The sequence below is a fragment of the Calonectris borealis genome, chromosome 17, assembly GCF_964195595.1.
Source record: "Calonectris borealis chromosome 17, bCalBor7.hap1.2, whole genome shotgun sequence".
NCBI classification, from domain to species: domain Eukaryota; kingdom Metazoa; phylum Chordata; class Aves; order Procellariiformes; family Procellariidae; genus Calonectris; species Calonectris borealis.
In genome coordinates, this window is record NC_134328.1 from 14,869,299 (window position 1) to 14,894,607 (window position 25,309).

The following is a 25,309-nucleotide window of genomic DNA, read 5'->3' on the forward strand; positions in this document are numbered from 1 at the left end:
ATTATTCACTCAGAACAGTCGTTCTTTGCATATGATGTCATTGTTATTTGCTATTGAAATAATTTTAATGTCACAAAAAGGATTAAGATTTCAAGTGAGGAGTGAGCAACAGGAACACCTGATCACCTAAGCAACAGAAGTCCCGTTCCATGCCTCTGTGTCTAATAATACCTAACAAGGCAAAAAACCCTGTCACCGAGGGAATGATACATTCTCTTTCTCCCCGACAAGTATGTTTTCTTTCACCTTAAATGATGGGCGAAGCTGGTGGGTTCTGCATTTTTCAAGCACGCCAGGCGTAGTTACTTGTTAAGCATCAATGCCAGGTTGATATCAACGATTCTGTTGTGACGGGGATGAGTGGTTTGAGAGGTTTTGCAGCGCTCGGGACTTTTCCCCAGCGCAATCTTCCACCTTGGCAGCTCCTTGAGTCAGAGGACGGGCCGGGAGGGCGAGCGCTGGGGCGGCCGAGGCTTCCCCGGCAGCGGGGCCAAGCCGCAGGCTCTGACCTCCTCGTTTCACCCTCCCAACCCTCGGAGGCCGTTTGGGATGGCGGCGCCGCGCTGCCTCCATCACCGGCCCAAGAAACGCTAAAGCTTGACAAGGGTCGATGAGAAACTCCTCGCACGCAGCCTGCGGCCTCGTCCGCCCCCTGAGGGGACGGGCCCCGTGCCCACCTCACGCCGCCGGCGCTACGAGCGCGGTGCGGCCCAAGCCTGAGGTAAACCCCCCACGATACCTCCCCTGCTCCAGCGAAGAGCCCGCACGGGGCCTTTCCCGCCCGCCCCGCCCCGCCCCGCCCCGCCCCGCCCCAGCAGCGGCCGGCGGCCCGCCACCCCCTCCTCCCGGCCGGCAGGAGCCGCTGCGGGCGGCGGTGCGCCGGGGGGGGCGGCAGGCGGCGCGGCGATGGGGGAGGCGGAGGGCGGTTCGGCGGGCGCTGTGGAGAAGCCGCCGCTGCCCGCGGCCGGGCCGGGGGCCGCCGCGGCGGTCGCTGCTGCCGTTGCAGCCGCCGCGGCGGCAGCGGCCGCCGCCCCGGAGCCCGGCGTGCCGGCGGAGGAGGCGGTGGTGGTGTGGAGCCCTGAAGTGGAGGTTTGCCTCTTCCACGCCATGCTGGGCCACAAGCCCGTAGGTGAGAGCAGGCCGCGGCCGAGCCGCGGCCTCGAGTAGCGGCGCTGGCCGGGGAGGAGAACGAGGCGCTGGGCCCGGAGCGGCAGGGTCCGGGCGGGACGCCCCTCCGGAGGGGCTAGGAGCCCGGCCGCGCTGCGGTGCTGCCCCTAGCGGCCTCCTGGGCCCGCTCCCGCCGCGGTAGCCGGCCGAGGGCCCCGGGGCTTCCCCGAGCGTGGCGGGGCCCGTGGGGAAGGAGGCGCCGTGCCCTCCCAGCCTCCTCAGCCGCCGCTCCTCGGGGCGCGGGGCCAGCCCTCCTCGCTCCCCTCTGCCCTCGCCTCTCTCTGCTTGCTGCCTTATGCTCTCCTTCGGTTGTTTTTCACGCAGCCTCTCTAAAAGCGCTGGCTGCGGCCCCGTGTCGGCATTACCCAGTGGGGCACCCTCAGCCCCTCTCCAGAATCGCACCTGTAGTGTAGGGTGAAATTACCAGCCAGGCAGGGCTGCACAGATTGCCGAGTGTCTCTCCCGTACTGAATGATTTCCTTGTAACGATAGGATGTTTTTATAATTGTGTGGCATAAGTACAACTGTTAGTAGTGTTCATTGCATTGAGTTCTTCCCCCAGGTGTCAATCGCCATTTCCACATGATTTGTATCCGAGATAAATTCAGTCAGAATATTGGACGGCAGATTTCTTCCAAAGTGATTTGGGACCATCTGAGCACCATGTATGATATGCAAGCCCTTGTGAGTATAAAGGGTTGATGTAGCCACATTCTTATTTCTTATAGTTCAGGAGTTTTGATAGGCCAGAATCACTGGGCCTGTCATACCTTTCATGTTACTAAGAATTACGTGTTGTTCCAGTGAGTTCATGGGGTTTTCCTTGTGTAAAAGTACATTAGGTGGGAGACAGTAAAACCTGCTGTGGTTTGTTGTTGGTTTTGTCCGTACTGTGTTCTGACTTTGTTTATTAAAGTTGCCTAAATGCTAATCCAGCAAACGTTTACATAGGTACTTAAGTGTCAAGCAAGGAGGTTATAGTGTGTTTACGTAAGAATTTGCCATGGTTGGGTTCCAGAAATGATCTCAAATGATCATGAGTCAGGATCTCAAATACCTTGACTTTAGTAATCAGTTTGATATCAGGAGCCTCCTGATTCTTTAATGTCTTGAAGTGTCATGTTAAGAATTATTTAGCTACTAATTGCATGTAAAATAGAATTTGAGATTGCACTTCTAAATCCAAATTAAAGTTTTTACTAAAGTAATTCAGAGATCTTTCTTTTCTTTCAAAGCACGAATCTGAGATTCTTCCGTTCCCTAATATAGAGAAGAATTTTGCTCTTCCTGACGAAATGATTCAAGAAGTGAGAGAAGGTAAGATGTGACAGCAGTCTCTTATTCCTGGTTGCTCTAATCTCATCTCAGAATGGGTAGTTTAACAGAACCCCCCCCCCCAAAAAAAAAAAACTAACGTGCCAATCCAAGGCCTTTCTTTCACGCTGGTGTGTGAGGTGTATCGGGACAAGGAACTGTTAACAGCAGTTACAACTTTATCTCATGAATTTTTTAATCAGCTGACTGAAGGAAACTGTCGGGGAAAGGATCACTGTTTGTGCTGCTCGTATTCTCACTATCAGCCTCTGTGATTGACCGCTGTAGGAGACAGGCTAGCGGGAGAGGTAGACCTTTGGTCAGATTGCACACAGTATTTCTCATGTTCTAAATATAATGTGGATGGGATGCTAATATAGCACAAACAGGTTCTATTTGTCCCATTTAGATTCAACTTCTCCTTCTGGTTATAAGCAAAAGATCCCTGTGCTTCGCTGATATTAGTTTGCAGAGAGAAAGGCAAAATGTGATTCTTTGCAAGATGATTAGTAGTTTATTGTGGGTTTTTGGCACTTTGTTGAGACTGCTGTAATACTACATGAGACCATAATTTTTGCTAAAATAGACGATCTGCATACTTTAATGTGGTTCATTTTGTAGCAAGATCATTTTTTGAACAGTAGGAGCTACGGAGCTGATGAAAATAACATTTTCTGCATATAATTTGTATACAATAATATTTCTGCGATAAAATTTTGATGATATAAGGCCATTAAGTAGCAACTCAGCTAATGTTTAAAAATGTACACCAGGAATATACTTACTGAATAGCTGCAGTTTCAATAGCTGGAGAAACTTGCTTTTTGGCCATGCGCTTGTGCCTTGTGCTGGTATAACCATCTCATTTTTAGGCTATTAATATTTTTAATATGGTTCATATGTCTTATTTTTAAAATCATTACTGGTTTGTAATGTCTGATAACAAATTTTTCATGGTTGGTTTTTTTTCTGTAGTTGCCTTAAGATTGATTGCAAACAAAAACATTACTAAATGTTTAAAGGCGTTGGTATAGATTCACGGTGGTTTCATTGCACTGTGAAGTCATCTTTTTGTGTTTTTACCTTCTTGGGATTGAACTACCTGGTTGTTCCAAAGCTCGCTCACTCATGATAAGCCTATCTGTATTGTCTAATCTAGTAGAAACATGCATCAGTTTGACAGAAGTCTAAGGTTAAGCAGTGAGAGCTGGATTTTCAAAGTTCAGCTGTGTGTATGTTACTTGGTACTGTTATCCAAGGTAGGAACAAGGAAGTTCACGCATCTGCCAAAGGAGTTCTTGGGCAGTTCTTTTAAACTACAGTGGAATGCTTCTCCGTTACTAGGTACACTAAACTTTACATTAAAAATTCAGTATAAAATCATAATATAACTAAGACATTGCAATATGTCTTGCTTATTTAGCATTTCACTTCTTCCTGTTAATAATCTCAGTGGAACTTTTTTCCATGTGACGTCATCTTGTTCAGTGCTTTACATTATGCTCATAGTATACCTGGACTGTTAGCTATGTTTCTCTATCACAGTACTGAGGAACCTTTCTAAATTACTGCTAAATGTTGCACTGAATATTTGTTAACATTATGCACATATGCTGAGGCTATGAATCCAGAAAAAATACATACGGTTCTTTAAAACCATCTAAGCATTGCTTAACAATCCTTTCTGTAGGAAAAGTGATGATAGAAGAAGAAGTGAAAGAGGAAATAAAAGAAGAGATGGAAACGCATGCAGGTCCAGAAGAAGGTAAATTTGTAACTCTCTACTGTGTAATACGAGATTAAAAAACAACTGTAACTCTGAGAAATTAATGTTAAAATGTAAATCCTAAATATGGTGTACATTGTGATTTGTATTCAGACTTGGCATATGCTCATGCCAAGAACTAGAATAATTTAAGAATACACAGAGTAAGCAATTGCCAATATCTGATACTTCAATAGATTTCTCCTTTGCTCCCAATTCATACGTGCAAAGTTGTATAGCGTTGGAGTTTTTTGGTTTTAATATGTATTTGGTAAAACCCTGGGAGTCTGAAGTAATCTAAGGATCTCTGAAAGAAAATTGAGTCCAGTTTTAGTGAACCTAAATACTCTGTGTTAGGATCTGCGTAGTCACGGGGAAAAATAGGGCCTATAAATCAAAAAAGATTGTAAGATTGTATGCTTATATGGGAAGGCGGGCAGGGTGGGGTTTTTTATTTTATTTGCATTATCTTGCTTCTTTTAAATTTAAGGCTTATTTTCCTAACACTGCTGTAGAACAAAGTCAAATGTGAACAGTAGAGATCCTGCTATTTACTTTAACAGACCAAGCTAATTGTTAACTATATAATTTCATAATATTTATATCACAGAATAAGTGGTGTTTTAAGATTGAGTGTAATAAAAGATCTAAACATGTCTTTTAAAATTATATTAAATTTCACATTTTGGGTGTTCAGTTTTAAAATCTATCTATAATACCAAATGTAATGAGCGTTGCTGATTATAAATTTCGTAGATTGGTCCTATGTTCTATAAGTGTTCCTATTAAGTATTTTAATTTTAAGTGCTGTTTAATTTCACTTAATGAATTTCATTTTTAGCCTGTCAAAATACATGCCTGTCTTTTTAAAGCAAATAATAAAAGCAAGATGTGCCTTTCTTACAGAAGATTTTTCCTTTAAAAGTGAAAGTAATACTTAAATGGTGGTTAAATACGCTGAGAATTGATTGGTTTGAAAAATTTTATGTAATATAAAGAAATTTGATATCACTTCTTGTTTGCCTATGTGTATGACTCTGATCTGGAATCATTACTTTGATCCTATTTCAGTTTTTGCACCCTCTGGAAGTTTAGGAAAAACAACTGAAAAGCCAAGCAGCAAAGAGAAAGAGAAAACTTCATCAGATTCTGGGTCCAAAGAAGGATCTGATAAGAGGAAGCGCAACAGAGTCACTGAAAAGGTCTTAAACGCAAACAGTAATCCCTCCAGTCCAAGTGCTGCAAAACGACGCAGAACATAAAGCAAGCTGTGAAAGAGAGAAGTAATAAACTCTGGAACGTGAGGAGGGAGCAGTAAAAATGAGTAGCAGGATAGTCGCTACATAAACTTTTTGAGAAAAGATATCTGAGCCAGGTATTTGAAGAATCTGCACGTTGGCTTTATACATGCAAGACTTTGTCTGTCTTTCCTGATGTGTCTTCTAGTCGGCACTGAGTAACTGAGCAATGGCTGCCTTCTCAGGGCGTTGGGGGAGAAAGCTGGCAGCGTTAAGAGTTTTATGCGTCTGTAACAATTTGTGGGTTGCATTTCAAACACGCAACACACTCTGTGTCAGCATAGTTCATGAAACAAGTGCTCAGTGAAACACAGAGCCTCAGTTCATGAAAAGCATAGGTTATTTCTATAAATTTTGGGTCGTTCTTTCTGCCTTTGCTTTGTTGCTGTCTTTGAATATTACAGACCCTGTGTGGGTAGTGTTGTTTGGCCATTTTACTTACTGCAAACGTAGCATTTGTATCAAATGTCTGAATTTGTTGGTTCAGCAAAACTAAAATTCTTTTAAATACAGTTAACTACTGAGTTGAAGTATTCTTTCACTCTGTTTGCTGGAGGAACCTTTACTTCTTTCACCCTTAGCAACGTAACATTTTTCAATCTTTATAAGTTTATATGCTGTAAGTGAAGTGAAAATGATAATGCCCCTAGAATAATAATAAGTATCCTAAATAAAATATCCAGTGATGTCACATAGTTTTGTAAGGGATCAGCTGAGCTGTGCGTGAACCTGGGGATGTTGCTTCATCCGTTTGTACTATAGTAGTATATAACAGTGGGTTTTGTACTTCAGTATTTATTTTTTAAAGCAGTTTTAGTAGATGTTAATGGAATTGATATTCCAAAATGTTAATTTTGTTCTACAACTTAAGAATCTTACTGACATTGTGATGCTTATCTTTTATATGCTAGAATATTAAGATTTGATAGAAGTTACTATTTTTGTGTTGTGAAAAGATGGACCACAATCAACAAACACATGTTAAATGGTGAATGAAGTAGGCAGAAATGTTGCTGAATTTGTTTCGCCATATTAACTATCAGTTAATAAAAGAAGAATTCCTTCTTAATCTATCAGTATTGCCTTCAAGGTGAGGAACTAGGAATCTGCTAGGTTTTGCTTTTATTCTAGGTACGTAGCCAAGTTCTTGTCTGCCTTATTTGCTTCATTTGTTTTATACCAAGAATAAATTTGACTTGTCTTTATTTTACTAAACGGTAATTGTTGCGTAACTTGATTAAAATTTGGCCCAACTTATTTTGAAAGTTGCTTAGGTATCTTGTGTCTTCAGTGAAGTTGGTCAAAAGTGCCTTCCTGGTGGTTTGTGGTTTTTTTTACTAACTTTGTCTGGATCTTAGGAACTACAACCCTGTTATTTCTATAAGGTGTTTGATAAGGCGTCCTGGCCTGCTGAAATCAATAGACACGTTGCTCTAAGTTTCCAAACTAGAGGATTTTCTCTGTTCTAGTTGTAAAGCACTGGGTTGAGAAGGTGAAGTTTTTGTTGCAGTCTTTTGGAAGCTCACCTGTTCACCCTCTTGTAGGCACTGGTGAGCTCTAGAAGGTCAGAACTCTGCTGGGATAACCGCTTTTACAGCATGATGCAAGCTCACTGTTTCAGAGTGTGAAATAGTGGGGCATAATCAAATTCCGAACCAGAGGTATGAAACGCCATGAATTCAGTGCTGTGCTCCAAGTGATAAGCCCTGCAAAAGATAACCTACCAGCTGGAGAGCTCCTCGGAGCTCTGATTTGTGGGAGAGATGCTACAGGTGTCTCAGGTTTTCTGGGTGGGTAGAAAAACAACTTTTATAGCCTCATGTGAGGAAGCTTCTGGTTTTAATTTTGACATATAAGAAAAAAGCTCAGATTAATTTATTTGTTGGTACTATCAAGTTGCAGAAGTTGTAATCATATGTCACTTACAGATCTATCATCTAAGTGCTGAAAGATGAATGCCTCTGTTAATTCTTAAGGAAACAACAAAACTTAAAGCGTTTATTTTGTTGTGATCTACATAGATCTTGGCCATAGAATGCACATTTTATAACTTTCAAGTCTCACGGCCTTGTCGGTAAATCCTTTTCATCCAAGGGATTCTATTAAAAATTTTTTTGCTATACCAATGAAACGGTTTTTTATAGCTTAAAGTAGAAATGCATCAACATTAACATGTACAGGTGCAATCTCTCAACACCATCCTTGAAGCAGGGAAAGTCCACTTGGGATTTCACGGTCAATCCAGCGACACAGATTATTTTAGGAATTCATTGGCTGCAAAGTTAGATGTTTGGAAAACGTAAATGCTTTAAACGACCCTAGTGCTGCAGCTCGCCTTTCCTCCCTTCCCTTTCACCGTGTCCTGGCTTCTTGGGAAGACTGTTCCCTTATTCATTTTCCTGTAAGAGGAAAGTGGCAGCTATGTTTTCGCCGCGTGAGGAAGCGACATACACCAGCCTGACCCCGGAGGGAAGAGGGGAGCTCCCGTTGCCCCCCTCTTGATTCCAGCAGCAAGCAGTTTGTGTGGCCTGGGCGGGTGCATGGCCCGTCCAGGACCCCTTACTGCTGCCCAGCGCCGGGGTGGATGTGAAAGGGCAGAACTACGTTTCCTCCTTTTTTCCCCTCAGGTGGCCCCGCCGACGGGAAGGATCCCCGGACGAACGGCGGGGGCGGCCTCGGCGGCCGGCAGCGTGAGTGAGGGGGGAGCGGGCGGGCGCAGGGACCGCGCGGCGAGGCGGCCGACGGCCAATGGGGGGCGGCGCCGCAGGAAGGGGGCGGGGCGCGCCCGCGTTTCCTTCCCCCGTCCCCCCCACGTGCGCGGGCTTTGTGCGGGGCGGGGGCCCCGCCGCCCCTTTCGCTTTCCCTTTCCCTGCCCGCCGCGCTCCATGGCGGCCTGGCTCGGCTTCAGGGCGGAGGAGGACGAGGCGGAGGACGAGGCGTGCTTCTGGAGGTACGACTCCACCTGGGAGGAGGACGAGGACGAGGATGAGGATGGCGGCGACGAAGGCGAGCCGGAGGGAGCGGAGGCGGCAGCCGGGGAGGAGCCGGAGGATGCGGCGGAGCAGCCGGTGCCGAGCTGGGCGCGGGGCTCCCGGCAGGCCCAGGTGGGTGCCGGGGGGCGCGGGGGTCCCCCGGGGCGGGAGCGGGGTGGGGAAGCCCCTGGCCCCGCCTGCCTCGGGCTCCGCGGCCGCCCCCGGCTCCTGCTCCGCGTGTCGCTCGCTGCAGTTTTTCTCCGTTGGCAAAGGCAGCCCCTTAGGTATTGAACAGCTAGCACGGTACCGTGAGAGTTACCGTAGCCCTTGGGATCGTCTCTCACACTTTTCCCGTGTGCGACTGATGTGCGCGCGTGGGTCTTCCCAGGCCGCCTGCTCTGTGTGCTGTCGGTGTGGTTAGGCGCCTTCTCCCTGGTATCCTCATTAACAGGAACTGGAGCAGCTTAAAATGCTTACGGGAAGTCAAAGGGGTTTTGTCCTGGCAGCGATCATTTTGTCCGCATCTTGAAGCCAGTCTTCAAAGAGAAGAGCTGGCCTGCGGCCCCTTCAGAAACGAGCTCTGAAGGCAGGGGTGTGCTGTGACTTTATGACCCCTTAAGTTTTATGACACTGCCAGGAGCTGGGTTTTAATATTTGTTTCCCCACCGTTCCCTGTGATCTGGATACTTCATCCCATAAATACAAGTTCTGTCTTCTGTATGGCACCTGCCTGTTCACCACGTTCTGATGGCCACTGGATTTGATATTATGACGTTGACGTTCCTCAACAACTCCTTGCTTTTTCTTGTCGGTATCCTCATCTTTGTATGTGGCCTTCTGTACTCTTTCATGCCATCAATAAAAAGCCATCACATAACATCTGCTCGTTTTCAAAAGTGAGCTGTAACTTTTTAGCATATTATAAAGCAACTCTGAAAACAAAAACATCTGCTGATGTTTTAAAAACTGCAGGTATGTGTGCAGTTATAATGCATGAGGTAGTGCTGTGAAATGTGAACGCTTGTCTCCGGTGCCTTAAAATAACGTAGATTTGAAATAAAAGGAACTGGTTAGTCTTATCTGAGGTTCCTGTCTTTAGCATCAATGTTTTTGAGTTTGACATTGAGCGTCAGTAATTTCTTCTACGACATTGCTGTGGCAAATGCAAAACTGTGTCTCTCTTTTTCAGTCTTTCCTGGGTCAGCCAAAACACAATACAGCCCTTTACCCTAGCTCCTCCCCTTTCGGGGAAAGGGAAACTAATCCTTCACTTGAGTTTCATTTCAGTGACTCGTCCATATTCTTAGAATATAAATAGGCAGATAAAGCTTTCTAATTAATATACTTTTAAAGGAGTTTAATATTAAAATTTAAATTTTTTTATAAGCATTAAGTTATTAAAATAGTCTCCCTTCAAAAAAAAAAAATTCCATGCACCATAGTATTCCAAACACTCATGACTTCCTACAAAAATACACACTGTACTTTGTGAACAAAATCAAGGTTTAAATACAGCAGATGGACATGCGTATGCACGTCTCTGCGTCTTCGTGGAGTTTACTGCAGGGGATGCAGTTAGGCCTTAGCTGTGCATGTAGATCTGTGAAAGGTCACAGGCATTTTAGGGAGAATAGTTGTAATACTTAAAGGAAGAGGCAGGGATTTCCTCTGAAGTGATTTGTACTGTTTGAGAGCATGCTGTCAATTTTCTTTTGTACATTGCTGGAGTTTTGGGTTTGTTCACAAGTTTTAATGCCTCTGGAACATTCAGATTATTCTTTTTGAATGTGTTTGTTCTTCAGATTTTTTTTTTCCTTAGAGCAACTTCTGGATTGTGACAACTGTAAAAGCAAGGACCATTTTTTCACTCCAGTGAGTGGACTTTTCGAACTTTGCCTTACAAGGGAGGATGTTGTCCCTGAGACTTACGGCCCCTGGAATACTGTTCTGCATCTTTAAAGAGGAGTTCTTCCTTCAATGATGTCTGACAGTGCCTGAAAAATTTTTAAGGACAGTGAGCATGAATACAAAAAAACAGTAAATCTTCTGCTATCCGTTTATGCCTTTACAACCTGCCAAAGGCATGAATCATTTCCAAAACTAGTTCCTACTTCTGCTTATATTACACTAATTCTCATTCTTCTCCCCTCAGCCTAGATGGTATACTTTATGGCTGAAGCTGCTAATGTTTTTATTCAATACTGAGGTTAGAGGTTTTTTATTATTATTTTCACTATGCACTTTCAAAACCAACCTAAAATTCTACTTTTATCTTTGCATCTCACTTGTGTCTCTGCACATACTCCATATTCGCGGTCTGAAATTCCTGCAGGTGTGTCTTTTCAGCTCTTCTGCATTTCAGTGCTTTTAGCTTCTAGGAGCAAGCACTGAAAATCGTGGGGTTTGTGCTTATTTTAAAAAGGTTACCTCTTACAGTCTGCTGTAGCGCATGGGGCTCGTGTTGCTCTGCTCAGAGTTGTGTTTTAATAACAAGCCCTGTAGTTCTGCTGCCTTCTAACTCTCCATCAACAAAAGGTTTTGATCACTCATCTAGGATTCTGTCATCTTTCTCATTCCTGTGTCTTGTTCACAATCCGCGTGTTCTTTTATCCCATTCGGTTTCAGCTGGTTTCCAGTTTTCAGCCAAATACTGTTTGTGTTACCCTCTGCTGGCTTTGTTCCCTGCTGTCCTCGCGCTCTTTGCACAGTGATGCATGTTCTGACTGATGCGTTGCAGGTTTGGAGGGAGAAACCCACTTAGATTGCTTATCAGGGTTGTGAAAAATAGGGAGGTTTGACTTTCTAACAGGGAAGGGGGGAAGGTTATACTTCTGTGTGGCTTGAGTAGAAGTTTATAGAGACCCAGGAACACCACCTGCTTGAAGGGAGGGCTGAGTTTTGCTCTCTTTGCTTCCCCATCTTGTTCTCTCTAACGGTGTGCTCCAGAACGCCTTTCTCCAGGATCTAGCTGCTTTCTAGACAAGCCTCACAGCACCTTGCACCATTGCATTGCATCTGTCTCTGTATCTACGCTTGCTCTTCAGCAAACCAGGTCTTTTTCAAAATTGGAGCCAGTCTACTGTTAGCTTGTCCCACCTGGCTGTGTTAAAGGCTGTTATTTTAGAACCTTAAGTATAAAGAATATCTGGAAATTGATTCTTCGGGAACTGAGAACAGAATTTTCATTAATTCCACATCAGAATTTCATCCTTGGAGTTCAAAAGTTATAGTCAAAAGCATCGATGAATTTCAAGTGCTAAATCTCAATCTCTGCTTACATCTTGAACAAAAGAATAATATTGATCTGTTCTGGCTGAACATATTTCTTAGTCTTGTGTTTGCAGCCACTTTTTTTTTTTTTTCCAAATGTTAGCTGTGTAGCAAAGCTTTTTATAGTTGTATGCATTTCCGCAGTCTGGGTAGATTCCAGGGACGGACACCAGCGCTTGGATTTCTAATCCCGTATGGGCCGTGTGGCTGTGGGAAGTTTTGCCACCTATTTTGGTCTGTGTTGTCATGTATAAAATAGAAATGTGTTACAATGTAGACAGGCATTATTTTAGGTTATCACAAGTTATTACATTTAAAAAACAATTTAAGCTTTATTTAATTCCTGTCACCAAAGTATGGGGGAATCGTAGCGTGTAAATGCGTATTTAAAATGTAATTTTAAAAACTTCTGCATTGTTGACCTCCCTCTGTGGATAAAGCTTTGATCTCCCAAATGCTGTGCATGCTTCATAAATTTTAAGTATTAACAATCAACAGGGCTGCTGAATGAATGACTTCATTACAACGAGGTGTTAAAAAATCTAATCCAGTTTCTGCCTTGATAATTAATGAACCAGTGATACGTGTTCAATAGGAAGTGGTTTTGTTTTTTATTTTTCTCTGGGCAAATGAGGTTAGGAGGTATCAAATGAAGTTATTTTTTAACTTGGAAGAGCATTTGCTGCGTCTTTCTTCTAAGTTTCTTAAAATGCTTATTTTGCAAGAATCTGCACATCTTATCCCTGTTTCACAAAGACCCTGCGCTGTCTGTGAGCTGGCATTGAATGCTCTGTCTGCACTGTGCTTCGCATCGGGTGGGTCCTTTCATTCATAAGCAGTCTTGTTCGTTTTGGTGGTTCTGCCTTGACAGAACGCTTTTAAGCGCTTTCATGGTTTGGGACAAGATGGTTCAGCACTCAGCAAGATTAAACCTGTCTGTGTTGCTTGTGAAGTGTAACAAACCCTCTTATTGAAGTAATCCACTGTATTAAAAAAAAAGGTATATAATTCAGTTAAAATGCATTTTAGATTAGGTCATACGTGCAACTTCTATTTCCATGAAGTTCAGAGGAAGAAATGAAGCTGTTCTTTGTGATTTCTGTGTGAATGCTACATTTGGAACGAATCTAGCACATCTGTGTAGCGAGAAGAACCTGACACCTAATTGTCAGGTGGACGTGCCACCACAGGTTTTTCTCTATAGCAATTTGAATTATGAATAAAATCAAGTGAATTCAGCTGTAACTAGGTAAATCTGTCACTTGGCAACTAATTGGGATCATGTGAGTCACTGCTGTGGATATTCTCATTTCATTTTTTTTTTATTTTATTAGTGAAGCTTGGTTTCAGAATGTTTCAACTAAATGCCTTTTATTTGTAGGAGCAAAGATCAAATTCGTCACCGCTGTCTCGGAGGGATTTTCAGGTAGGATTGATGTAAAGTTTGGTTACTTAAAGAGATGAGCAATAATGAAGGTGATGATTGAAATGGAAGTCTAATAAAATAAGTATCTAATGTGACCATGTGGCTCTCTTATTGCCCACTGTCTAGATCAGCATGATGCTAAATCAGCAAGGCTGCTTTTGAGCATAAAGCAAAGATGAAGAAAACTTTATTTCAATAATGTCTACAAGGAATAAGAATCTTGAATTTCAGGGTATTTCTGCATCTTAAAGTCTACAATTTTAAAGTCTGATCTCTGTCTTGACTAGGGCATATAGTGATTCAGAGAGAGACACATACAGGCAGGCAGGACTTAGTTTGTCTTGTTTTAAAACCTTTGAGTTAAGGAAGATTCAGGATTTCCAGCTAGTTCTGACCATTTCTGTAGGAAAACCCAGCTGGGATAAAAGATATGCATAAAACATGAAGACCTTGGTTAATAAGACTAGAAGGAAAAAGAAATGTTTTGGTTAAAGAAGATGGTGTGAACTTCTCTTAGTCCAAAGTTGTCTTCAGGAACGCAGAGAAACAACTTCAGTAACAAACTGGCTGTTTTTGGGGGTGCTGGGAGTGCAGAGCGGAGAGCACAGGAGAGCGACAGGCAGGGGAACGTGTGAGAGATGCTGAATTCAGTTAGTGGATTTTGTTTTTGCGGAAGACAACTTTATTCTGGATCTCTGATCTGTCTCTTCTCTCTAGTTCTCAGGCAGGCGCAACTGGAATGCAGCAAAAGACTTGCAGAGATACAGACATCGTTACCCGGTATGGACTAAACGATGATGCACATGCTCTTACGGCTCTTCCTCATCGCACGCTAAGTTTAGGAACACTTTCTGGATTTGAGGGCACCCTTTTGTCTTTACATTGACAGAACCTTTAAAGGATTCATTTGTGAGGGGGAAGGGATGATGTGCATGTGTGTGCATCGGAAACAAGCTGTTATTTCCCAAAACACATTTCAAGGATTTAGCTTGAAATGTTTAGGAAATGTGAGGGAAAGCAAGGAGAAGTGTTGAAGCGAATACTGCCTTTTAAAAGACTGCTGCTTGTTGATTTCTTGTTCTCATCTCCAGGGTTTGATAGAATCAGAAAATGAGGAGGAAGAAGAGATGTGGAACTTAAGCTTTTATAAAAATGAGATTTGTTTTTTGCCCCAGGGTAAGTACCTTGTGTGATGACTGTTTGATGCAACTCTGCTGCAACTGGTTGAATTGGTGAAAGAGTAGCTTGATCCACCTGGGACAATTATTAAAAAAAAACCAAAACAAACAAACAAAACTCACCACCAAACCAAAACACAAAAAAAACCCACCAAGAATTTCCATTTTAAAATGTCCTTGTTCCTGCTGTGTGTTCCTTAATTTTCTGTTTGGTGGTAGAAGACTAAGGGTTTTTTTCTGGCTTGCCAGGATGGTTTTCTAGTTAGAGAAGCTAATGCGAACACCTGGCTCTGGATAATGAGCCACCTTGGGTGACTGGCTAACTTTAATTTTCATTTGGTTTCTTCTTGCCTGACTTTTTCCTTTTCTTTCCAGGTTTGCATATTGAAACTCTGCTTGAATCTTGGTGGGACAATTATGAAGTTCTGGAAGAAAACCATTCTTACATACAGTGGTAAACTCTCTGCATGAATATGTGCCTCTCTTTAGTTGTGCCTCATTTAAGAGTCAGTTGTATCTGTGTTCCGGAAATCAGCTTCCCAAAAGGTCCGGAATTACTCTTGAGTGAAACCTGTGTCCACTTTATTTTTATTGAGTTATGTTTTCTGGAAACAATGCAGCGGAAATCCTGAAGACACAAGTTTCCAGTGCAGCTGTGGCAAAAGATCTCAGTCGTGCTTGGTCTTACAGCATACTGCAGAACAAAGTATTAGGGCAACAAAGTATCAGCAGAACAAAAGTATTAGAGATCCAGATAAGCAAAGTATGTTGTTATCATTGGTGTAGACAATGCTTTTATGGGAGGGATTATGTAGTAAACTACTACTGTGTCCATAAGGATGTGAGGCCTCCAAGAGGTGCCTGTGATACCACAATTTTTAGAATCTTTCTTAGTTTTAACAAAGTGGGTTCCCTGGGTTGGATGTCATCTTTGCTCATCTGGGCTGAAAATTTCTTTCCCTTCAGGCTATTCCCTTTACGTGAACATGGAATGAACTGGCGTGCCAAACCACTCACATGTCAAGAAATCCAGGTATTGAAAGCTTTTGTCTTTTTTTTTTTTTTTTTTTTAAAAAGATCTGAAGGATGTTAGGATTTTCCCTACATGCGTTACATTTGAAGTCTAGTTTTTTTTACATTTCTTCCTTGGGGCCCTGGTGTGAATGGAGCTCACTCAAGCACTCTTAAGCATTTGTCTGTCTTGTGTCTGCCAGTAGCTACACCAGCAAATGAAATGCTTAGTGATATAATCAAGCCTTGTTTATAATTCAGGTAATTAGGGAGTTGCACCTTGTATTCATTGGTCTGTCTTGTTTTCAGGCCTTTAAGAAGTCCAAGGAAGTTATGCAAAGGTTTATACGTGCTTATCAGCTCATGCTGAGATTTTATGGAATCGTTCTGATCAATGAGGAAACTGGAGAACTTAAAAGAGCAGAGAATTGGGCTGAACGATTTCAAAACTTGAACCGGTGAGTCTCTGTTTATACTGATGGTCATTTTCTACAGCCAGGCACTTCTTTGAGAAGAAAAAAAAAGTCAAGAAAATCCTCAGCCCTTGAGGAATGGAGGCTTTTGTTGATAAAAAAGTTAGCTAGCTAAAGTAGTTTTAACTTGGCTCAGCCTGACTGTAGGTCATCACACTCTCTGTCACTTTAATAAGTGACAAGTATAATAAGTAAACCAGCTGAGACTGGTTTTCTTTTGATCTGGTGCAGCCGATAACAGCAGGCATTCTTCATGTTGGTCTCCTGAAGTACAAAATACAGACTTGGAGACGTTAATATTCGCTCTAGCAGAGCTTGTGTTTAAATCCATATTTTAAGGAGGAATCACTGAAACATTTTCACAGGAAGCCAAATTGCCTTTGTAGTATTGTTAATCTACAAAAGAGGATTGTTTCCATATGCTTCCCTGATTGTTTATAAAGCTGTCTTAACATGTATAAAATGCTTTGAATCCTTGGTTGAAAAGTGCTCAGTGAATTGATGGTAATGTTTTTATATTATTGCAGGTCTTGCCATAGAGGTAGTAATGACCCTTCATATTCTAGTACCCCTAACGATACCAACAAAGGCTCTAAAAGGACTAAAGGACTGGGCATACTCACAAAAGAAAAAGCAACTTGACTGTCAAGTATTTTTTTAAAAAAAAAAAGCTATGCCTAGCTTAATTCCCCAAGTCATGAATTCATGAATTTCTGGCAGCATCCTTACATGCCTGTATTCTTACAGTTTCCTACAGGCTTACCCTGCAGGGACAGGATATTGGGCAGCGTGACTTGTGTGTCTGACCCAATACGGTGGCTGTTATCTACTGGTGGGTGTTGCAGAACCTTTCCAAGCAGTTGAGATGATGAATCCAAGCAGCCCAAGAAGGGCTAGGAAGGTACTGCTAAAGGCAGACAGCAGCAGTAGGTGCTTTAAAAGTAAGACCGCCTATACTCCCACGTGCATTGTCAAGAAGTCTTTAATAGATCACAGTCAATAATGCACGAAACATTTTGCAGGTACCCTGGGGGTGCGTTGTGACTTCAAGCTTGTAAGATTCACTTAACAACTTTGCGTATCTGTTTATTTCAGGTATAGCCACAACAATTTGCGGATTACGCGCATCCTGAAGTGCCTGGGGGAGATGGGATATGAACACTATCAAGTGCACTTGGTCAAGTTTTTCCTAACAGAAACTCTTGTTCAGGAGACGTTACCAAATGTCAAGAGAAGTGCCTTGGATTACTTCCTGTTCACCATCAGAAGCAAGCGGAAGAGAAGAGAACTAGTCCACTATGCTTGGCAACACTTCAAACCTCGAGGCAGCTTTGTATGGGGACCGCACGACAAACTCTTGAAGTACAGAGTGCGCTCTGCCAAGTCACAGCTGCACCAAAAGACTGAAGATAAACAGGAGACTCCTGGTAAAAAATGTGATGATTCTGTGGAAAAGGATCAGAGCCAGTCTCTAGAGGAAGAACAGAAAGCTGGAGATGCTATAGACTCGCAGCCTAAAGGGAATGATGAAGATGTAAAAGAGAAGTTAAGTGGGTGCGTTTTGAAGGGAGGGGATGGTGAAGAGGAGAAAGAGGCTTCATTTATCCAGCAGGAGGAGAAGGATTTAAACAGTGAGACTGAAGAAGTGCAGGGTACGGCAGAGAACGATTGCACGAAGGAGAGCAAGAAGAGAAAACTGGATGCAAATATGGCAGACACTAAAAAGAGTGCACTGTTGAAAAGCCCTACAGATATTGAAAACATTTCCCGTAATCTGGGAGAATGTGCAATTGATGCAGAAATCCCCTCCTCAGTTCCACTCTTAGAAGCAGAAGAGGACCAGGAAGCACTGAAAGAAGACGATGCAAGCACCAAAGACTCCACAGTGCCAGAGACTGCTGATGCAGCTGTAAAACGGAGGAAAGTTGATAAAAGAACATCGAGAAGCAAAACATTCAACTTGGCCATAAACCTGAACATGGGGCCCTCTGCCTCTAGTGCCAAGTTAAGTCCATCTGTTGCAAACACTGAGGCTGAAAAAGAAAATGCCAGTGAGAAAAATGCAACTGTGGAAGCGACAAGTGAGAAGGGTGGTGGTGATGCAAATGGTGGGGCTGTGAGACCCCCGGGTAGTTCCAGGCTCCCCGAGACTGGCTGGACTTCTCCAATAAGTGATGGCTTGGAATCGAGTGGAGATCAAGTCACAGCAAGGAGTGATCAGCACCACTGCAACAGTACACTCCTGGGAGGGAAAAGCGAGGTAGATGGGGTAGAACAGCATAAAAAGGCAGAAAATGCAAGTGAAAAAGGGCAAGCAGAAGTCACAGGCAAGAAACAAATTCCAGAGAGTCTTGAGCAGAGCATAGCATCCACTTGTCCTGAAGAACACAGTGCTGAGATTGCGACACAAAAACCTGAAAGCCCTGAGCATGCAGCAGAACCTGATGAAGAGCAGGTAGCAGCAGAGTGAGACCAGCACGGCAAGCACTCGAGCAGGCGAAGATGACACTGCCCTAACTGCTAGGAGCCAGCTTTAGTGATTTGGACAGCAGAAGTACACAGAAGAATAAACTTCCTTTGGGCTGATCCAGGCTAGCCCCTGTCTGACTTTCACCCTTCCACACTTTTTTAATCATCTGTAGTAACTTCACTGAGATCCAGCCCTTGGTTACCCTAAAGAGGAAAACTCTAATTTAGTCATCTTCACGGACAGGCTGTGTCCTGTTCTTGGTTTTTTTTTTTATCTGATGTTCAGGACTATCTTGGAGTAACAGGGATTTTTGCACTTTGCTTTGGTTCTGGTATGTCCTTTCTTAAAGAGAAGAGGAAAAGTAATCTGTTTCCTTGTTTGAACTAGTCAAGTATTTATTAAGTACATGATTTTTAATGTAAGACAGCATGACCTAATTTGCCAGGCCTTTCTATTACCATGTAACTTCTATTTGTTATTTTGAAAGGCTGTACCTTCCCAGGAGATTTATTCCTGGCAAAGATGCCGTGTGTCTGCTTCCTAGGGCATAAGTCATTATTTTTGTGGCGTTTGCCTGAAAGAGATGAGTATATGCATTTCACATCATGTAAGAGTGTAGTTGCCTCTCCTCCTATAAAGAAAGTAGGTTTGACTTTAGACTGGGATAAAATGTGTAGTGAAAACGGATCTCTGACCAGTATTAACCTTTGTGTACAGATACTTGTTCTCTAGGGTGCAAAGCGCTGATTAATTTGTTCTGTTTATCCCCCACAGAAGTTGCTTTGTAGTGCTTGTTAGAATTGAGAATATGAATTGTCTACTGGTGTCTGAGAGAAAAAGCTTCAGACTTCATGCAAAGCTGTCTAGAGCTCTTCTTCCCCATGTTTTTCCACCACTTTCAGACCCTTGATAGTCTTCCACAGATATTTATGTCCACTACTGGTTCAGAGGCCTTCCTTCCTCAATTGCCAAAATAGAACAAACATTTGTCATTGCATCTTTTCAGACTCTGCTGTTAATTTGCAGTTGCCTGTGGGGCTGTCTTTTCTGCAGGCCCTTTGCATGAAGTTAGATGTGTCAAATTTAACCCACTTCCTAGTTAGGGCAGGATTGTTTTACCATTAATGATCAGCGTGTCAGACAGTGAGGGCATGTTAGAGTGCAACATGTCTGGAAACCACTGGGCTTTGTGGGGCAGTTAATTGAAACTTTAATTGGAGGGGGTATGCTTGTCTGGTTCATTTATTTACAGCCCTCAAGAATTTACTTTCAGACCTTGCCAGCTCTTTGCCTGCCTCAATGTTGCTGACCTCCCTGTTAGCTATTCTGCCTGACTTACGCAGTATTCAACCGAGTCTGAAGGAGCGTTAAACAATTTAGTACTTTTGCTTCTAGAGATTTACAACAGAGGATCTCTTTCATGAAGCGGAGGAAACCGTTTCCAACAGCCAGAAGGTCTGGACTTGCTGTTTGCTCAGATTGTTTGTTTTAGTTTTGGGGTTTTTAGGTGCTGTTTGTTTTGTGTAGGAGATGGCTAGAGGCTTGCCCGCCTTGCCAGAGGGCAGATGCAGTAGCCTGTGCAATGTTAATGTTTTTCCTCTCTCTGCTACAGCTCTTAAGAAGCTTCATCTTTCAAGGAATTTGATCGGTGACTTGCCTTCCCAGACTGTAGGTCCTGATCCAGCATGCCACATACGTGTGTGTGGAAATAAAAGTCTGCAAGCTTAACATCTGATGTTCATGGTCACACATGTGCTGGAAAAAGGCTTTAATGTTTTTAAAATACTACCTTTTTTTTTTTTCTTATGAACAAATGGAGTTAAATAGCCAATAAGAATCCACTTAACTACAGATACAAATACTTGAAGATGTTGAGTGAAAATTCTTTCGTAAAAGATTCATAAGAGATTGTTAATCGTGGCTTTTGTACAGATTTACAGTAATTTTCTTATTTAATGAAGTTTTCTTTGTGAATATGTGCTCAGTTGGGGCATAGATCATATATCTTGTTACGGTGATGTGTGGTTTGGTTTTGTGTTTAATGGGATTTCACTGTGAGCCCTGGTCTGGAGTGCTCAAACCAAACCGTTCCCTATCATGATCAGGTTTAGAGTTTTGGCTGTAGGTGTTTGCAGTGAGTTCACAGGATGTTTTCCAGCACTCGGAGCTGTATCACAGTCTGTAACATTAATGTTACCTATTAAAGCATGACTTCAATGCATACCAGTTTCCACTTACGTTTTTTTCATCTCTGAGGGCAGGACATGACCATATATCTGCCCCACCACCACCATGCCCTCTAGCCATCTGGTGTTGCTTGGGCACCTCCGACGAGTGGGTGCATAGGGTTGTCCAGCGTTCCCAAGCAAAGGTCTGGTGGGCTCACCATGAGAGAAACCTGCTGCTTCTTCCATGTGGAGATGATGCTCAGTCTTCCTCCACTGCCGTAAAGTGTGGCCAGTGAATGTTCGTGGGGAGAGGACACCCCCCACATGCTTCTTGTTTCATGATGTGCTTTGACATGTTTCACGTTGCCCCGTCTTGGCTTTGTGCTGCCGTCCTCCCAGGTGTGTGTTGTCATGCTCTGTAGAGCAAACAGGGACTTTGCTTTCGAGCAGCTCTTGGGGCTAGCAGGCGGGAGGGCAGCTGGCCAGCCTGCATAGGGGGGCTTTAGTCTCGTGGGCCTTTTCCTTCAGGACACAAGCACAGGGGTCTCTGGTGGTAATGATTTCTGTAAGTCGCTGTGTCCCTTCAGCTGTGCTCCCTCTGCCTGGGGACGTGGAAGGAGAGGAGGACTGGTCCTCTCTTGTTCTGTGGGGTGGGCTTGAAGGTGAACACTCCCAGGGCTCTTCCCTTGCTGGTCATAAGCAGGCTCTGCTTGCAGCAGCCTCCAGTCCCTGGCTTGCCATGAGCAACGTGCGGCCGAGGAGTTTGGATCTGCTTTGCCTTCCCTCTTGCCATCAGTTGGCCTGAGTGCGAAGGGGGAGGTACGAGCTCTGTGCGAGGCAGTTCGTGCGACTGCGCTGCTCTCCCTCTGCGGGGATTGTGGTGCCTAATAAAGCATTCAATTTACTTTGAAGCCATCCGAAGACGTACAGACACACACTCTCTTTCTGGCCCCAGCTGCCTGTCCCACAAAATCTTGTAGGAACTTAGTAAATCTTTGAGCCCTTTGTCCCTCTGTCAAGGTTGGTGGAATATTGGCTGCTGGGGAGCTGGGCAGGCACACACTGCGTGCTCATACAAACCTCCTGGCGAAAGGATGCCAAACTGAAACCTGGTATTTCATTTTTTAAGCTTTGCTTTTCCACTTCTGCTCTCCTCTTGCTAACCAAATCAGCCGTGTCATTTCAGTGCTGATGAATCTTGCTGCTGTTCCTCTCCTCTTCCGAGCCCTGCTTTGGATGAAATTGTCTGTAATCGATAAAGGGACGCATGAAGCTATTTGCAGGAGCTGTGTCTTTGTGAATGTATTGCCATTTGGGATCACCTAGCTGGGAACTGTCAATCCTGTTCCTTCCTTGCAAATATTTCAAAGGCAATTCTTCCTTATTTTTTTTGTGGCTCGGAGAATGTTTCTCCTTTTTTCTTCCTCCTCGTATCTGTCTGTGATCATCTGTTCTCTGGTCAGGACTCATCACTTTCTCAAGAAATCAGCTGGCATTCTTTAGATCTCCCTGAGAAAAGAAAAAAAACCCACACAGATGTGAACCTCCAGAGCTAATAAACCATCTCACAAAGCAGTAAGTGCGTTTCTCTGTAGTGCATCTTGCACTCGTTACAGGTATATTAATTTCTCTAGTGAAGTTAGGTAGCCTCAGGCACTGAATAATTCTCCTGTATTGCTTTTTATCTGTCCAGCACTGAGGTGGTGATGGGCTTTGAGAAACGGCCCGGGTGAGACCTAAGGAACATCTTTGTATCTCCAGCTGGAGCAGCCGAATTTTGCTCCTGCGGTGTGTCTGCAAGTCCGGCCCTTCCTTGGGCTCCCTCCCTGTTTGCTCAAGGCTGGGGCTGCCCAGCGGGGCATGAATGAGAGCTTCTCTTCCTGACCGCCTGCTGCTCCCCCTCCTCATCCCACCTCCTTCCGAAACCTCTCTCCTCCCAGCTCGGCCCCTCTTGCCTGTGCTCCTGAGCTCTGCCCCTCCAGCTGGAGCCGCAGGTTTATCTGGAGGCCAGGAGTCTCTCCTTTGTAAGCTGAGACCCAGGAGGAGGAGGAGGGATCTGCTGGACCCTGGAGAAGAAACAGCTTAGCTGCCCAGGAGGGAGGAGAGAGGCAGAGCCTGGGCACCATGGCTGGATTCTCCGCTCTTGGGCTTCTCTTCCTATGTCAGCTGTTGGCCACAACATCGGCTCAGGTAAGAAGCCTCATTTATGTCTTATGCCTAAGAAAAAAGTCCGTAAGGGAAAAAGATGGTGATCAGTGTATGTTATACCTGCAGGATGAAACGGGGCAATAGGCGGGTTATTGGAGTCTACAGTTTATTGAAAACGTGTGCGTTGCTTGTGCTGTTATACAGAGAGTGCCTGGCAAACGCACCTGGCTCCGTACCCGCGTAGGTAGGCGCTTGGATCGTATCATCACGGGTAGAAACCGCTGCTTTACACTTTCCGTGAAAGTATTGTCTCCCCATTCAGGGCTGCAGTTACGAGAGAGCGAGCCTTGGGAAAGGGGAGACCTGTTGGTGTAAGAGGAGCAGTTTGCTTTTACAGTGAAGTAATAGGTTGCCAGTGAGACTGATCTCCTGATCTGGGTCTTCATCTGAATCAGAATTTCTTATTCCTTCCCTCAATCAATTTGCAAATTTTACACTTATAAAATAGCATATTTAACCCTTGTTCTCCTCAGACGTGAAGCTATATTAAACTTCCCTGTATGTTGTTAATCTTATTGCCTGGGGAAGTAACTCCTCAGTGAGGGTTTTCATTGTGTTAGTGAGGAATTTTTGCAGTCTGGCTTGGGAATTCAGAGCTGCCCTCATCTGCTGCGAGCAGAGCTGCTTCTACAATGAAACCTTTGTTTGCTGAAGCTACAGCAAGTTGCTCTCTGGAGCCCGCTCCATACAGAAGTCATTTATTGGACCTTTCTTTCCTTCCCCCACCTCATACCTCCTCCAAAATCCCAGATTTTCAAATGGCATCCTGCTCAGAGAGGAGACTTTCCCTTTCTCCTTCTGTCTTCAGCAGTGTCCGCCTGACTCTTCCATCACCCCATCAGGCTGGGACCATAAATTAATTTTTAATGCCAAGCACTTGGTGCCTATTTTCCGTGGGCTTTGCATTTCCTCCTTTGCCCAAAACGAAACGTGCCTGTAGGGAGCGAGAACCATTTCCTACACAACCAAACCCATTTACTCCCAGCGACCAGCTCTTTGACTCCCAGCATAAGCCACCAGTTAAACGAGCTGGGAGCCCCGAGGATGTGCTCAGTCAAAAGGGTTTTCCAAAGAGCTTTGCACTGGTCCTGAGCTCCTCTGAGTCCACCCGGGATGGCGGGGGGCCCTGAGGGATGGGGGGTTAGTGCAGAGGGAGGGTTAAGCTGTAGGACTTGGCCCTTGCTTTCTGATTCAGCCCATACGTTTCTTCTGATGCAAAAATAAACTCTTCTCTCTCTCTTTCCCCCAATCCTTCCAGAGAGTAGGACCACAAGGCCCTCCTGGACCACAAGGACCCCCGGGACCATCTGGCAAGGACGGCATAGATGTGAGTGACGTACGGCAGAGGGCAGGCTCGGCAGGGCGAGGGCGAGGGGGGGAGCAGAGGCAGAGCCAACGGAGCAGAGAAGCTGCTCTTGTTCTCCAGAGCCCCAGCCTTTGGGCCATCCTTCAGAGGTGGATGGACCTGGAGAACCAGCCTACTCGCAAAAGACCTCGTTCTGCAAGAGTCAGAACGGCAAGCCGAGGTGCTGAGTGGCCTCAGGGTCTTTGCAGGATCAATCCCTCGTCTCAGGAGAGAGTTCTGGGCAGAGCTAGGGTATGCAGAGGGGTTCATCACCCGCTTCCAAAGCTGCGTATTTCTCTTTTGGTGCCTAGGGAGGAGGGGGAACGTAATACAGTTGAGTGCATGGGTACGATGTGTGCCGGAGTCACTGCGTGCTCTGTAGTTCAGAGAGGGGTTTATGTGACAATTTAGAGAATCCATGTTTCTAGAGAGGCCCCAAGAAACTCAAATATGCAGCGCTGGACACTGCTCTTACTCACATTGGTTTTATTTCAACATTGTCAGTATGGCTCTCCCTAACTGAGATTGGCATGTGAGACGACAGAATCTGGCTCGTGAGTTGCCTTTAGTGGCACAAAAGGCAAATGAAACGGGCAGCCTTTATTTCAGCAGGCAGTTCCTTACACGTACACCTCCTGCAGAGGTAGAAAACTACTGCAGGACTTACGGAGGAGAAAAACTTGTCCTGTTACTTTTAATTGAAGTTCCACAGAAATGAAAAACTTTACATCTGTTGGGTAAGGATTGAATTGTGTCCTGTAGTTGGCAGTGGATAAAAAGAGCATCAGATGGACCTTCAACAAGACCACATCAAATGCAAAAGGCCGGATTCCTGCTTCGATATTCAGTTTGAGTAGCGCTTGTCTCTCTACGCTGCTTATGGAATAGGACAGGGTTTTTTAAAGCTTGTCTGAAAGAAGTTTATTGGAATTGGGCCTTTAAGCAACCTTGAAAAAATCTATTCATTCCATGCGGGTCCCTTTCTTTCGGATAAGGAGGTTAAAAAAGATATATGAGTTCCCTGGTATATGGTGAACAAGGAGCTTTTTTGTGTGCAGTGGTGAGCTTTCAGAGTGGCTCTGTGAGCAAGGCTGGTCTGGAGAGGAACCTCATTGCTTTGCAGCTGGTCCCTCTGAAGCGTCCTTTCGACTAATGGAGACTGGTGCTCCGAAAATCTCGCTCTGGTTTTGTAGCGTGGGAAGTTCAGAGCTGGTGCCTCGACAGCTTCTCTCCGCTGGTTTTCA

General features: G+C 44.3%; 3 protein-coding genes across 8 annotated transcripts in view; all 3 read left to right on the forward strand.

Moving 5' to 3' along the window:
* The first annotated feature begins 891 nt into the window (after positions 1–891).
* Positions 892–6,813, forward strand: MRGBP (MRG domain binding protein). 2 transcript variants are annotated; one of them, XM_075166679.1, is made up of 6 exons: positions 892–987; positions 1,039–1,129; positions 1,730–1,851; positions 2,403–2,484; positions 4,172–4,246; positions 5,318–6,813. In XM_075166679.1, the coding sequence occupies exons 1-6, from the start codon at positions 907–909 to the stop codon at positions 5,506–5,508; spliced, it is 642 nt and encodes a 213-aa protein (XP_075022780.1). In that variant the 5' UTR covers positions 892–906; the 3' UTR covers positions 5,509–6,813. The 2 variants fall into 2 exon arrangements, with proteins under 2 accessions (XP_075022780.1, XP_075022779.1); XM_075166678.1 differs by having other exon boundaries at positions 892–1,129.
* Positions 6,814–8,357: 1,544 nt separating this feature from the next.
* Positions 8,358–18,460, forward strand: OGFR (opioid growth factor receptor). Of its 2 annotated transcripts, XM_075166703.1 has the most exons (9): positions 8,358–8,648; positions 10,669–10,722; positions 13,168–13,212; positions 13,930–13,992; positions 14,304–14,388; positions 14,766–14,844; positions 15,357–15,423; positions 15,711–15,859; positions 16,970–18,460. In XM_075166703.1, exons 1-9 carry the CDS (start codon positions 8,430–8,432, stop codon positions 18,342–18,344), a joined length of 2,136 nt encoding a protein of 711 aa, XP_075022804.1. In that variant the 5' UTR covers positions 8,358–8,429; the 3' UTR covers positions 18,345–18,460. The 2 variants fall into 2 exon arrangements, with proteins under 2 accessions (XP_075022804.1, XP_075022805.1); XM_075166704.1 differs by lacking the exon at positions 10,669–10,722 and having other exon boundaries at positions 8,359–8,648.
* A 2,247-nt stretch (positions 18,461–20,707) lies between these two features.
* The window catches only part of COL9A3 (collagen type IX alpha 3 chain), a 42,071-nt gene continuing 37,469 nt past the window's right edge, over positions 20,708–25,309 (forward strand). The window contains exons 1-3 of one of the 4 annotated variants that reach the window (XM_075166700.1): positions 20,708–22,087; positions 22,206–22,702; positions 23,979–24,047. In XM_075166700.1, the coding sequence (XP_075022801.1) occupies positions 22,637–22,702; positions 23,979–24,047 (135 nt within the window). In that variant the 5' untranslated portion in view covers positions 20,708–22,087; positions 22,206–22,636. Of the gene's footprint in view, positions 22,703–23,978; positions 24,048–25,309 lie in introns of all 4 variants that reach the window. The other 3 variants (XM_075166698.1, XM_075166697.1, XM_075166702.1) reach the window with 3 other exon arrangements.

Excerpts from the sequence above, each read along its gene's own strand:
- OGFR (XM_075166703.1), top strand. The coding sequence starts at position 8,430 with ATGGCGGCCTGGCTCGGCTTCAGGGCGGAGGAGGACGAGGCGGAGGAC. Across the intron at positions 8,649-10,668 it reads GGGGCTCCCGGCAGGCCCAG|CCTAGATGGTATACTTTATG; the intron begins GTGGGTGCCGGG and ends TTCTCCCCTCAG. Across the intron at positions 14,845-15,356 it reads AACCATTCTTACATACAGTG|GCTATTCCCTTTACGTGAAC; the intron begins GTAAACTCTCTG and ends CTTTCCCTTCAG.
- MRGBP (XM_075166678.1), top strand. The coding sequence starts at position 907 with ATGGGGGAGGCGGAGGGCGGTTCGGCGGGCGCTGTGGAGAAGCCGCCG. Across the intron at positions 1,130-1,729 it reads GCTGGGCCACAAGCCCGTAG|GTGTCAATCGCCATTTCCAC; the intron begins GTGAGAGCAGGC and ends TTCTTCCCCCAG. Across the intron at positions 1,852-2,402 it reads TGTATGATATGCAAGCCCTT|CACGAATCTGAGATTCTTCC; the intron begins GTGAGTATAAAG and ends TTTCTTTCAAAG.